Source organism: Protopterus annectens, chromosome 4.part0, assembly GCF_019279795.1.
Source record: "Protopterus annectens isolate FY-2018-M chromosome 4.part0, PAN1.0, whole genome shotgun sequence".
NCBI classification, from domain to species: Eukaryota; Metazoa; Chordata; order Ceratodontiformes; family Protopteridae; genus Protopterus; species Protopterus annectens.
In genome coordinates this window covers 522,298,238-522,312,557 of record NC_056733.1, presented here as the reverse complement: position 1 = coordinate 522,312,557, position 14,320 = coordinate 522,298,238, and the positions used below count along the sequence as shown (strand labels likewise).

Genomic DNA, 14,320 nt, shown 5'->3' with positions numbered 1-14,320 from the left:
AGAAGGAAAAGGAATGAAAAAAGGAACACTTAGTTTTCTTTTTAATGTTGTTTGTTTGTTTAAATTGTAACAAGCTTGAGTTCATGTTTTGAGTTTCTGTGTACTCAGTCTAGTGCATTATGAACCAAATCTGACTATATCTCATAAACAGCAGTTAGTTATCATGCAAAAAATCAAATATGAGCAAGGCGCAACCCCCTCCAGCACATCTATAGTGACTAATAGATATCTCTTGCATATGGGGAGACCCTTTTGAATGTGATGCTTTGCTCCAAGGTGGTACAGAGAAGTCTTCATCAGTTCTCAAAGGGGCGATTACTACAGTTAAAAGTCCACCCTCCTGTTTTTTTTTTTCCCCACAGAATCCTAAGCATCTGCACAAATTGTAACAGGGCTATGGTATAGTATAACAAATAAAAGAGCAGAGAGCCTACATGAAGCCTATGTCATAGAAGTAACCCGTCTTGTTAACTAGCACTGTATAACAATGACAATTTTGAGGGGAAGATGGTGGTAGCTGGCTCCTTGACACTTTAACTGTATCTCAACTTTAAACACTTATCTCTGTTTCTACAATTTTGTTTTCTTTTCTATTTCTGACTTGTGTCGGCATCTCTTGACTGATCAGTTATTCATTTATGCGTTGTGTGTTATATTCTTTGGTCTGCTGTTGATTTTGTGGTGGCTATAGGAACTTCTGTGTTACATGCATTTAAGATGCTAATTTTGCTGAGCAACATCAGGAATCTATGGACAGAGAATGAGCTTGTTGATTGCCATAAAGTGAAGTGTTCATAGTGGATCGTGCATTTTGTCAGTGCCTGCTGTTTGAGATGGTAGGTCTTTTTGTTGGGACACGCCAATAGCTAGATCAGCTTATTTTCATAAAGATCTTTTTGAAATTACAGCTGACTTGTCCCTTTCTGGCTTTTATTTGCTTTGAACTGTCATGGCTTCATCTGTGGAATTTTCCATTACTGGGACAATTGAGCCTTATTATACATTCTTGATCTCCGGTATGGCTCATCTCTTCAAGTCAGATATTAGCTAGACTATTCTTGAAGATATTTTTTTGAGTCTGTTGACATTATTTTGTTATTTGAGTGGGGTTTGTCATGTTTTGTGGAGTATTCTTGACTTGCCTTTACTTCAGCAGACGTTGCTGTTTAGTTTACACCTATTACTGTATCTCGCATTTATTTCATAATGTTTAAAAACTATGATTTTTAGCTTTAATCCAGAAATGAACACTTGATTTTGAGTAATTAGACATCAGTTTCAGTTTACATTTGAATTTTCTTTACCTGACATTTGATCTAATCAAAGAGCTTTAGCTTCACTTTTTTCCGTTCATGTATTTACTGCTTTCTCACTTCATTTTTCATTACTTTTTGTATTTTCTGTATTTGTTATTTATGTATGTTCTTTGTATAATAATGCTCAGTTGTCCCAGACTTTCAGCCATGAGGCGTGCTGTAAATTCTGTGATCTATAGTGTGTAAGGCTAGATAGGTAGGGATTCTAATCTCACAACAGCCCACTGTGTGTGTGTGTGTGTGTGTGTGTGTGTGTGTGTGTGTGTGTGTGCGTGTGCGTTTGTGATCTCCCTGCATAACAAATGGGATTCCCAGATTGACTTCCAAATGTATACTTTTATACTTATTGTTTAATTTTATTATTGTAGTATTTAGTTGATTAAGCATTTTAATAAACCTGATCTTAACTTCAACACTGCTATAACTAATCAGGAGTAATATATATGTTAATTAAACAATAACGGCTCATTGATTTTCAGAAACATGGACAGTGATTGGACAGCCCAATCAGTATGCTCATTGTAAATAGAGCATAAGCCAGTACAAGGAACTCCAGTTGCTGTGCGGATGATTTTTCTTTTGGAATATGCGCCATAAAGCCATTCTTGTAACCTGCTCCGGGGAGCAGAGTATTAGTTTAAGATTTTTTTAAAGGAGTTTAGCTTATTTTATGCACACCATTAAGTGGGGAATTCAGATGCCAAAGATGAAAATTTCTGTGGAGCAGGCAGAGCATGCGCAGTACATCAACTAAGTTCCTCAAACTACCAGAAACTGACAGAAGCACACTAAAGACTTTTATTACAATGATTTTACTTAGAAAAGGTAAGATTTTTTGTTAACTAATGATTGGATGTTGTTAATCTTCTTTCATTCTTTACTGATATGTGTCAGTACCATGCTTGGAACCAAGTCAGCCGTTATAACAAGCTCGCGCCAGACAAAAAACTCTCGAGCTAAGCTTTTGCCCATAGTGCCCCTCTCCATATTACCTCAGATGTCATTTGTCTCGTACAAAGTAAGACGTGTCAGCCAGCTCTCAGCTAACTCAATTAAAACTTTTCAATGCTAATCTAAATTGTTTATTGCCTTTCACTCTTATTTTTTCTTTATTAATTTCATAATCTTGTTTATATCCCTCTCTTTTGTCTGCCTATTCTACCAAGTTTCGTACTCTTTGTACCATCGTTGGTACAGGCCTTTTCCTTACCCCTTAGTTATTTTTTTTACCATTGTTGGTAATTTTTCCTTTCCTTTCTTCTATTACAAAATAAAAAACTTTTCCTGTCTGTCCTGTGTGACTGTTTTTCGCTACTGCTGTTATTTCATATTTGACATGTCAGATAAAAAAGGAACCATGGGCTTCAAACTCTGTGATCAGTGTGACAGAAAGATGCCCAATGTGGATAGTCATTCTTCTTGTGTGTATTGTCTAGGGGTGCCACACCTTTCTGTGAAAGCCCCTTGTGAAATTTGCAGAGGCTTCAGCTCCCGTACTTTAGTAGAGCGTTAAAATAAATTAATCTTAAAAGGTCTATAGAAATCTCCTTTTGCGGAGGCTATCTTGGAGTTGGAGGGCTCACAACCTCCTAAGAGAGAAGATAAAAAGAGGAGCAAATCTTTACCTTTATCTCATCGTGTCACTGAAATTCCTAAATTGGCACCAATACCCTTGGCACTGGGGCCTAAATCCTCAACCTTGGCACCAACTTTGGTTTCAAGACAACAACCGTCTTCGGTGCCATCTTCTTCGGCACCTATGCCTGCACCGACTATGGCTCTGGCAATATCTTCAGCACCGAGCGTCACTACAGCACCAGCCCACCTTTTGGCACCAAAAATAGTTGTCCCAGATCAAGTCAGCTTACCCTCCACCTCCCACTGATCTCCCAATTCTTGATGAAGGCTCTTCGGTTGAAAAGCAGAGTAATCCTCATTGAACCCTACTGGCCATGACAAATTTGGTTCCCCTTCCTTTGGCCTCCCCTACTACAGCAGCCTTGGATTCTGGATCCAACTCCGGAACTACTATCGCATCCACAGGGATTGACATATCCAAATGTATCGAACCTCAAGCTGACAGCTTGGTTCCTCCACTTCCAATGATTGCCAGGCAAAACAACTTGTCCTCCCCTGTCCATCACATTCTTCTGGCTTCCCATAAACCATCCACCAGGAAACTTTAACCCAGCAAATGGAGCAGATTCATTATTTGGTCTCTCAAAAAAGGAATAAATCCTTTTTTCGGCACCACTTTCCATGGTTTTAGATTATCTAATCTTCTTCATTCTGGAGCTGCAGCTTCTTCCATTCGAGTACACATGGCAGTAATTTCCAACTTCCACATTGGTTTCGAAGGCTCCTCCTTAATCTCTCACAATTTCTGTAAAACCTTTTTGAAGGTAGTTTTACATATCAGACCCCCCTTCAAACAACCGAACATGGAATTTGACACTGGTTCTACAAGCCTTGACTCGCCCTCCATTTGAATCTGCCGCCAATTGTGACCTAAAATTTTTATCCTGGAAAGCCGTATTCTTGGTGGCCATTACTTCAGCAAGATGAATTTTTGAGTTACAAACCTTGTGTATAAAATGTCCCTACATGGTCTTCCATAAGGACAGATTATCACTACAGTCTAATCGCTCCTTTTTACCTAAGATTATCTCTGATTTGACTGTTAATCAAATGATTGATCTACCAGTCTTCTTTCCAAATTTTTCTAATAAAGGAGAATATTCATTGCATTTGCTTGATGTGCACAGACAACTGTGTTTTTATCTTGACAGATCTAAATCCATACGAAAGTCTGACCAATTATTTATATCATATTCAGGCCCAAAATTGGGAAAATCATTTTCCAAAATTACCTTATCTAAATGGTTGAGATTGCATGCCTTTAGTTATCAACGAAACAAGGTTTCTGTACCGTCTAAGATCAAAGCACATTCCACAAGATCAGTTGCAACATCTGTTGGTTTCCATGCAAGAGCTTCCATGGATGACATTTGTGCAGCAGCAACATAGGCCTCTTCTCATACCTTGATCATGCATTACAAATTGGATATGATCTCCAGGGGGAGAGCCTCCTGGTACTCAAGAATATTCCTCCATAGGGCCTCCCAGGAAACAAGGTACCTAGGGACTCTGTCTCATCAGTAAGGAATGAATGAAGATTAACAACATCAGATAAAGAAGTTATGTTCTTACCATACCGTTCCATCTGTATTGTTGATATTCATTCATTCATTACAACCCACCCACCATCCCCCTCCAAAAGACTCTTGGAGGTTCGGCTATGGTCCTATCCTATGATAAGGAAGTTGCTCAGAAAAAGCCTGGGCTTTTCTCTCTGTAATCTGTCCTTTTCTTATGGGCAAACTCGATCTGAGGTAATATGGAGTGGGGTAAAAGCGTAGCTTGAGAGGAGAGGATTTGGCTGGCACAAGCTTGTTATAACAGCCGACTCTTTCCAAGGACAGAACCGACACCCGCCAGTAACGAATGAATAAAGATCAACAACACAGATGGAACAGTATAGTAAGAACATAACTTCTTTTTATTGTGTAGTAGCAATAATCCACTCCTGTTTGTGGGTATATCGGGATTTACCCACTGTTGGCTTTGTTTAATCACTCTGGTTTACCTCTCATGAAACCACACCATCCTTGGGTAAATCCTGATATACCCACACATAGTTGTGGATTACTGCTTTATTGTACAGTATTCATTATAAAAGAAAAACTAAATTAGAATCATGAACAAAATTAGTTCAGACAGAAATATCAATAGTTGTTGCAGTTTATTCTTGATCACTTTTAACCTTGTGAAGTGTTAGGTGGTGATAAATTACCACATGTACTTAACAGCTGCGCTTCTGAAAAATTTAAGAACAAAATGTAGAAGTAGCAGAAGGGTGCACAAAGGCCAGGATACATTCAGAAGTAAAATAATAAAGTTTTAAATTTAATTGAACAATGAAATTAAAATTTTGAGTTTCTGGATCATTGCACCATTAGATATTATAAATACTTTTTTAGGTAATAGGTTCATAGGTTGATACTAGGCTATCTGCCCTAGGGCATTTACAAGCCTAGCCAGAGTGTGTTTGGCTTTCGCCACCCTTCTTAGATTAGCTGACTGTGCCTCTGTGTAGTGGGTCACAGAAGATAGCCCATTTAAGGTTAGTTTACCGTGCCTCTGTCTAGCAGTGACACAGAAGAGATCCCAGGGGTAAATTTACGATCTCCCATCCAAATGTCAAGATTCTTCTTGAAGAGGGTCATTGAGGGGCTCTGTCTGACATGGATTGGGATTTTGTTCCAGAGTGAGGGGAGCCTCTGGGATATGAATCTGTCCCTCCAGAATGTTCTATTTATTTCTGTGCTGAGGTTTAGGTCACTGGAGCATGTAGTTCTGATGGATTTGGATTTCTTGAGGTGGAGCATGTCCATTAATTCTGGGTTGGACATGGCTTTATACGTCAGGCACAGATCACCTCTGAGTAGGCAGTAAGCAACTGAGTAGAGCTGGAGTTTCTTTAGCCTAACTGCGTAGGGCATCTGTTTGAGTCCCTTGATCCTCTTGGTGAGGTACTTTTGGGGTCTTTCTAGTTGTAGCAGGTGTAGGATAAGGTACATCCCAAATGGGGCATTGTATTCAATTATGGGCCTGATGAGTGATGAGTAGAGGGGCACAATGACCTCTCTTGATCTAGATGTGAACCCTTTCGTGATAAGGTGGGCTATATAGAATGTCTTTCTAACCACTTTGGCAATGTGATTGTCAAAGGAGAGATTGCAATCTACTTGGGTCCCCAAATCCCTAATTACTTCTTCCAGATTTAATGGATTACCACCTATGTGGTAATTTGTGGGCACTTTGTTTTTCCCAAAGAGGGTGACTATGCACTTTTTGGCATTTAGCTTTAGGCCATGGCTCTGGCACCAGTTATCCGTCTCTGTGAGACCTTTTTGGAGGATGCTTGTGTCAGCCGGTGAGTCGATTATGGCCCCCAGTTTGCAGTCATCTGCAAACTTTGTCAGCCATAGTCCTCCTGTGTTAGCCCGTACCTCAGAGAAATATATACCGAACAAGAGAGGTCCCAGGACTGAGCCTTGTGGGACACCACTTGTAACTGGTTTAGAGTCTGACATGGCACCTGCAATTCTGACCATGTGGGTTCTATCCCTAAGCCAGTTTGCAACCCATCTTCTGACATAGGGGATGATATTTAACCTGGTGAGCTTATTTATGATGCCCAAGTGGGGTATTGTGTCGAAGGCTTTTGCAAGGTCAGGGTAGGCTGTGTGGACTACCTTCCCTTCGTCTATGGCCTTGGTGACTTTTCAAAGAAATTGACCAGGTTCAAGAGGCAAGATCTGTCCTTAACAAAGCCGAATTGGGTAGGATCCAGTGTTTGGAGGTTCCCAATGTCTTTGTTTATGAGTTCCATGATCTTTCTGACTTGTTATGCATATAGTGTAAATACTTTCCTTATTTCTTTAGTTTGTTTCTATTTTTAAAATTATCAATAAAATATTTAAGGGGGAAAAAAAAGAAATGCAATAAGGTCACTTATCTTGCCAATCCCTGTCAACATGGTCCTCTTAAATTCATTTTTCATATGTAATTCATTAAATAAGTATAGTGGTAATCCATCCACACTTTAGGTGTATTGTTATGGACAGTGAAATAAAAAGGTCCACTGACAGTATGTCAAGAGAATTTAAATAGATTCACAGATTTTAATTCCATGCAACTGATTTGCATAAAACAGGTAGTGCTCACTGCTGCCACAGTGTAGAACCTGTCTTAAACTCTTCAGTATCCATGAATTAGACTTGTTGGCTGGTTTAATCATAAATCAAAGCTGCGCCGTTTTCTTGGTGAGATTATGGATCCAAACATCCTTCAAAAAAGTATTTAGTAATACAGTGGGTACTTTAAATACATACAAATATATAAATGTAACTAGTATAACTGATAATTTTGAGGGACAGATGGTGGTAGATGGCTGCCTAGCATATTAGCTCCATCTCAACTTTAATCACATTTCTCTGTTTTCTTACTTAATTTTGTTTTCTTTTTGTTATCTAACGTGTGTTGAAATCTTTTGAGTCATCTGTCATTTATTTATGAGTTTTGTGGGCCATAAAAGGTTCAAGTAAGCTTTCTTTGGAAACTCTGGTAGTAATAAACAAAGCCAGGTGTGGGGTTCATGGCTGCTGCATGTAAACCGTATACTCTGCAAATTGATACTACGACATACTGTTGAACAATTAGTAAAAATTCAGGCTCTTGTAGTTGTTGCAGGTCGTATTAAATCTGTAACAACATGACTTAGGTTTGTTTCAGTTACATTAGTGTTCGCATTTGTGGAGCAGGTGATGCTTCAACAGTCAAAACTGCTACAAGTTAAGATCTTCTTGTAACGGCTTCAAGATCTGTTAAGCACAAATAGATGGATCTGAGTCAAAAGATACATTTAGAAGTCTCTAGAACTGTGGTTAAGAGCTGATTCAAATATATACTGCTGGTCACCAAGCACAGGAAATGTCCCCCAATCAAAACATTGTGGAGCCAGAGACCATCCAGTCTGCCCCACAGATCACAGTTCGGCTAAGTGTAGACTCCACTTCCAGTGCACCATGTACAGCTGCTGTGGTATACAAATCAAAAAGCTAACCCATTTAAATCAAAAACCCAGTGTAACCCACTGGATAGATATGGTCACAGACAAAATCACACAGTGAGCATTAGTGGTACATATTCCTCCAAGAGACTTGTCACCAATGGTGTCCTACAGGGCTGTTACAAATGCATAGGAAGAGTTACTGACCAGAACCTCACCTTTCAAGATTACACTGACAGTACAGTTGGACGAGTAAATCAGAGACTAAGAAGTTTTGAAGCAAGAAACAGACTAGCTCAAGCAGTTCTGCAGCTCCATGGTTCATTTGTTTTGAACAGCATCCCAAGACATGTCCACACATAATGTGAAATGACCTCTAACCAAAACTGCACAACTGATGTGTCTCCCACTATTCACTCCTGCAAGGCAGCATCCCAAGACATCTCCACACACAACGTGAAATGACCTATAACCAAAACTGCACAACTGATGTGTCTCCCATTATTCACCACTACAAGGCATAGTGCAATGTGGTCGGACTGAAACTTGACAGCTTACTGTCCTGTACTAGCATACTGCTACTGTCAAACTTTACAAGCAGCAGTGCCCAGAATTTATCTTCTTAGAGAACTGATATTAACCTTCTTAGGCAGTTAAAAATATTCAGGCATGCAACAGTAGGAAGATACCAGAACAAACTCAAAACATGGATTTTTTATTATGTATTAAATTCCAGTGATATCGAAAAATACCAACTAGCATGAGGAAAATGAATACATCACAATTATTTAGGTAAGTGATGAAACAGTGCTAGTTAAAACTGTGTTTGCACTCAGATTGTGTAGTCATTCTGACACTACTGGTTGCATGCCTTTCATGAACTTTTGCTACCTTTACCATCTAGTGTAAGAAGGGTTTCATCCTGCCATTTAGTACTTGCCATCGAAATCCAGATGTCACTGTTCTAGTCTGTTAGGTTCTGTCTAAATTATTTAGCTCATAGCTGCTAGCTGGCCTCTGACATTGTGACCAACTTATAGATTGAGACTTAAGGGCATGATTCACTCTGGTCATGACAGCCTGACTACAGGCCAGGTGACCTGGTTTCAGTTAGCATCTGAGGAGCTGAGGTGATGGTCATGGCATCTTGGGAGAGAGGAAAAGGAGCGAGGGTGAGAGGTGCACATGTCAAGGTTCGAGTTACCTATAGGAGACCCAAAAAATAAGAACAAAATGCTGCATGGGGGTGGGCAGGGTACTCTGCTGACATCAGCCCCTTGTGAAAGTGAGGGACAGTCCATTGCTGACACCCTCTGCATGTCCCACTGTCAGGGTGTTACAGGGCACATACAGGGGCAAGGAATAAACAGAAAAAAATGCTCACACATCAACAGTATGATGCTGTCCCAGGATGTATTGATCTCCTTCCAAGCAAGTCCAGGGAGGTAAGGAGATGCATGCAGATCCAGTGATTTGAGGAGAGACACTGGGTCATCTAATGGTCAACTGTGTGGGAGAAAAAGGAGGGGCAAAAAAGCCATATCTCTCCCTATTATATGGCTCTTCCAGTGCCAGAGCCTCTATATGAATTTGGGTCCTCTGTGACACAGTTAGGGCTTTGTTTGTGTGTGCCACAGACTCAGGTTTAAGTTGATAGTTTGAGCTGTAAATCTTAGTCACTTTGGAGGGGGAGGGGTTAATCAGTTTTGAATGGGGCTAATTTGAATTAATCTAAAAAGAAGGCCATTGTAATGAATGCTAATTTTATTTTATTTTTGTTTTTTAGATTTGATTTTTCTGTGACATTGTTTGCTTTTTTGGGCCTTCTTGTTTTGGCATTTGACATGGAGCCATTCTACTTCATTGTGGTGCTACGTCCTCTGCAGCTGCTCAGGTGAGTGAAGAGCTGGTAGGTATGATAATATTATTGTGGATGCAGATGAATGTGGATATATACAGAAATGCATATGTGACTGTTGATGTGGATGTAAGTGTGGCATGTGTTATGATATGATATGAAATAGAAGTATTTGAAATCTTAGCATTTACCATTTTCTGTTTGTGGCATAGTTAATTAGCACCAACATGGAGTATGATTTCAAAGCATTTGTTCTTGGAAATAAGACATTCATGAGCACTAGTTATTGCAGCTCCCATAAGGCACAGATCCTAATACAGATCTAATAACTGCAATAGACCCTGAAAGTCCAGTGGCTCCTGAAGCCTAGCAGGCTTTTGTGTCTGTAAGTTCCAGTTTGTGTACTTGTCTTTTTCATTTAGATAAAGCTGAGAATCAATAGCGTGAAGGCTTTATGAATGAATGTGCCTCCTCCTTCATTATTTGAACCAATTTAATCCTCTCTTACTGCCTGTTCATAGGTTAATACCAAGCTTGCAGCTTTGTAACCTTTGGGAATCTTGCCCATAATCATATAGTGTTGAAATTTACATACAACTGTGTTATTGTCTTAATTTTTTATGAACTTTGGGGAGGATTGACTGTTTTAAAGGTGGTGGGGGATTATTCCAAAGGCAATGAAGATGTTGAATGATGAACTCTATTTGTTATGTATAATGATGATTCTGAAGTTAATTGTATTTGTACATGTGTAAGCCCACCTATCTGCGCCCCAGGCACATTTTGAATAGGAAAGTATCTTTCTTTGCATGGAATATAAGCTTTAAATCACATCTCAGGAGATGATGCAAGACAAGCATTGGAAAAATAGTTAACCTGAGTAACTCTGGCTTTGACACCCATCCTTACTTGTAGTATCAAGCTTCTGTACCTTCGTTTAAAACTATATGTTTTGTTAGGATCATCTCTGTAGGTGCATTGCACTCACTGATTGGACTAAGCATTGAGGTCTGCAAGGAAACACTGACTTCTGCAGAGTGACTAAATGTCAGTCTATGAGCTGCAAAAGAAGCATTTTTTTTCTGCAGTAGTGACTTGTTCAAATGAGAGGATTCCATCTAGGGTTGTACATATGTGCGGCATAGAACAATGAAGCACTGACTGCTTCCCAGTTGTTCATGGCTTGTTTAGTGTCTTACGCACTGGAGGAGTCAACAAGAGTGGTAGAGGAATAATGAGGTGCTTGCCTGCTCACCTGTCTCTGGAGGATGGTGTGCTGCCTACTGGAGTATGCCAAATGTCATATTTCCTGAAGGGTGAAAACCAGGAGAGAAAATAAGATATCAACAGCTTGTTTGGGGGGGGGGGGGTGCAATGGGCAGTTTAGGAGCTTCACTATAGAGGCAGGTGACTATGTTGGTGCACACATTGCACCCCCCCCAACATTAGACTTACTGAGTGAATTGAGAAATGAGTGTAACTTGTAACACACCAAGCAGTCCCTGTAGGCAGCATTTGATGATGATGCATGTTCTTTCCTGTCTGTCACCCAGCCTCACTGGCTCAGCAGACCACCCTACAGTGTGAAGCGAAAATGGTGGCTTTGGTCTGGAATATAAAGTGGTTGGGGAACATGTGGATATTGAGAAGTTAAGCAATGGCATCCATGTATGACTCACTGCTGCAGAGACTCGAACTGTTAGCCCACTTAATCCCCAGGGGAAAAATGTAATTTGTACATAAGTCTTTAGTCACATTCTCTGGCTATAAGTGTCATCTACGTGTAATGGCTGGTAAAATTATTTGCATCTCAGAGTAAATTGTTGTGCATTTGTCCACATTGGATGTCAGACAGTTGTTTTTTTTACTCTACCCCATGCTGTAGTGTCAAGAGGTAAAATAGATAGTTGTACCAAGTTTATAATCATCTGTAAATCTGGGGATTCAGAAATTGTTGTCAACTTTAGTATCTGAGAAAATAACGCCAAAAAGAAGAGAACAGAGTACAGAACTGTATGAGACCCCACTTATTAGCTCAACTGGTGTGGAGAACTGGGCACCCACCTTCAACACTTGGGCTGTTCCTGTGGATCACACATATATACATTACCTCTATGGTCACCATATTTGTGTTTCCCTCCCAGTAGGATGGTGTCAGGCATGTTTGATAGAATGAGATAAGTCATGTTTACTGACAGTCCCATTGTCTAGTGCACATAAAACTTCTTTGAAGGATGTGGCTGTATTTAAAAGTCATGTTCTGCTCTTAATAAAACCATATTGGTTTCTGTTCAGGAGTAGTAATGTCCTCATGAACCATTTGCATCAGTATCCTTTCCAGAACCTTATAGATAACACTGATTGGTGACTGATTCCTTTCAGCAGTTGTCGAGTCAACCTTATGAACTTTGATCATGCTAGGGAAAAAAACCTGTGGAAAGGCATATGTCAAGGAAGATGCTTAGGAGGCCTATAAAGTTTTGCTTCATACTGCTGAAAGCAACTGAGGGTATTGTCTGGGCTCATGGAATTGGTGTTTTTAACCTTAGACAAGGCCAATTTTATCTGACAAATGTTTATGTCTGAGTCAAACATGGGGTGGAATAGTGAAGCAGCGAATTTGTGCTAGAGGTACTTACATTTATACATTTTAACAAAAACTACTCTTTCCTTTTGTCTCTGTTTGTATATTTGTCTGTTCTAGTTGTGTTGCAGTCCCACCCAGTTTCTTCATAAATTTCACAATTCTGCATGCTGTGGTGGCACATTGACTCATTTGTGGCATCGTCTTTTTCTGTGGCTAAATGGAGTTTTTTTTCTCCTTGTACTTTTTGTTTCTTTCAGCCTCTCAAAAGCTTGCTGAATGCTGGTTAGTGTGTGTGTGTGTGTGTGTGTGTGTGTGTGTGTGTGTGTGTGTGTGTGTGTGTGTGTGTGTGTGTGTGTGTGTTTGGTTCCTTCTTAAAGATAAATAGTGATTGTCATTGTTTAATGAGGAGAGGAAGTTCATTCTAAATATGAGGAACAAAAGTGGATAATGAATTAGTCCTGCTTGTTGATAGAGGTTTTAAGTTTGAGTAGTTTCCACCGTGCCTGATGACCATAACGTTCTCTCTGAGATTATTCTAGTTTGTTTCCTGTTAACTTGGGTGAAAACTGTCATAATGGAGTCGTCTTCTAGGCAGTCATGAGGAATTTTCCTTTTTCTGGTTGTAGTCTCTTAATGACTGGCATGTGTGGTCATAGTTGTGAAGTCTTGCTACACTGTTCCTGTTAGTATGAGTGCTCCCACACATACTCCTTGATTTTACCACACACATGCAGCTCAACACAGCCAAACATACAACTTTAGGCCATACACTGCATGCAATCTTCACTGTCATCATTAAGTATGCACACTGCATTCGGTCTCAGTTCATTTCTTCCCCTTCAGGATGGTGAAGCTGGCATTGCCCCCCGACTCTCTCTCTTCCTCATTGACTTCTCCAGCACAGAGGTAAGTAATCATTCTTGGTTTGTCTGAGTCTTATGGCTTTATTTGTCAGTGCTGTGGAGCTGACTTTAAAGCTTATTGAGTTTGTACGGGTTGACCATCCCTGCATTATGTTTTAAACATTGCGTTTCAAAGAGGACAGGGTACTTTAGGGTCAATAATGAAAGGCTGATGGCTCCCCCAGTAGAAGATTTGTGACCAGAAACAAGGATAGTTTAATGTAACTTTGCTATCCAAACATTTCAGTTATTTTAGTCTGAAGCCCAAACACTCTAACCCAAAGATTCCTGGAGTTCATAAACTCAAATGCCATGGAACAACTAGTCACCATCCCCACAAGAGGAGAAAACATACTTGATCTCATCATCACGAACATGGGATCAAAATGTTCAACACCGGAAGTATACCCCTCACTGGTGAGATCAGATCATAAACTAATCTCGCTGGAGGTCCTCATCCCGCCCCCACCTGAAACAAAAAAGACCACAGTGAAAAACTTCTCAAAAGCCGACTTCACATTTCTAAAAACTAGTGTGGTCTCCTTTAAGGCCCCTGAGCCAGTGGTAAACATTACTCAAACCGCTGAATCACTTACAAATGCCTTCTACCAGCACCTACAGGACTGCATGGATCAGGCAATCCCAAACAAAACTAAGACTCTCTGTAGCAAAGGCAAGCGTCCAGTCTGGTGGACCCCAGCCATAAACAAGCTCTACAACAAAAGGAGGAAGCTACTACAAGATAGAGCAAAATCCTTGAAGGGTAAGACACCTTTGATCATCATAAGTAAAAAAACTAAGAGCCCTCATAAAATCATCCAAGGCAAATTTTGAGAGAAAAATCGCCAAGGACTCAAAAGACAATCATAAGGCCATCTTTAGCTATGTTAGAAACCTTGGAGGAAACTCCCAGATATGCTCAGAATTAGTTCAAAATGATGTGAAAATTACTGAACCTACACACATTGCCAACATACTGACTGACAGGTTCAGTGCAAACTCCCCCCCCCTCCCCCCCAAAAG

General features: G+C 40.1%; 1 protein-coding gene across 2 annotated transcripts in view; it reads left to right on the top strand.

The window, feature by feature from the left end:
• Positions 1 to 14,320, top strand: part of TPCN1 (two pore segment channel 1) — a 1,721,246-nt gene that overhangs the window by 1,210,231 nt on the left and 496,695 nt on the right. For both annotated transcript variants that reach the window (XM_044068445.1, XM_044068446.1), the window contains exon 18: positions 9,737 to 9,844. In XM_044068445.1, the coding sequence (XP_043924380.1) occupies positions 9,737 to 9,844 (108 nt within the window). The remainder of the gene's footprint in view (positions 1 to 9,736; positions 9,845 to 14,320) is intronic.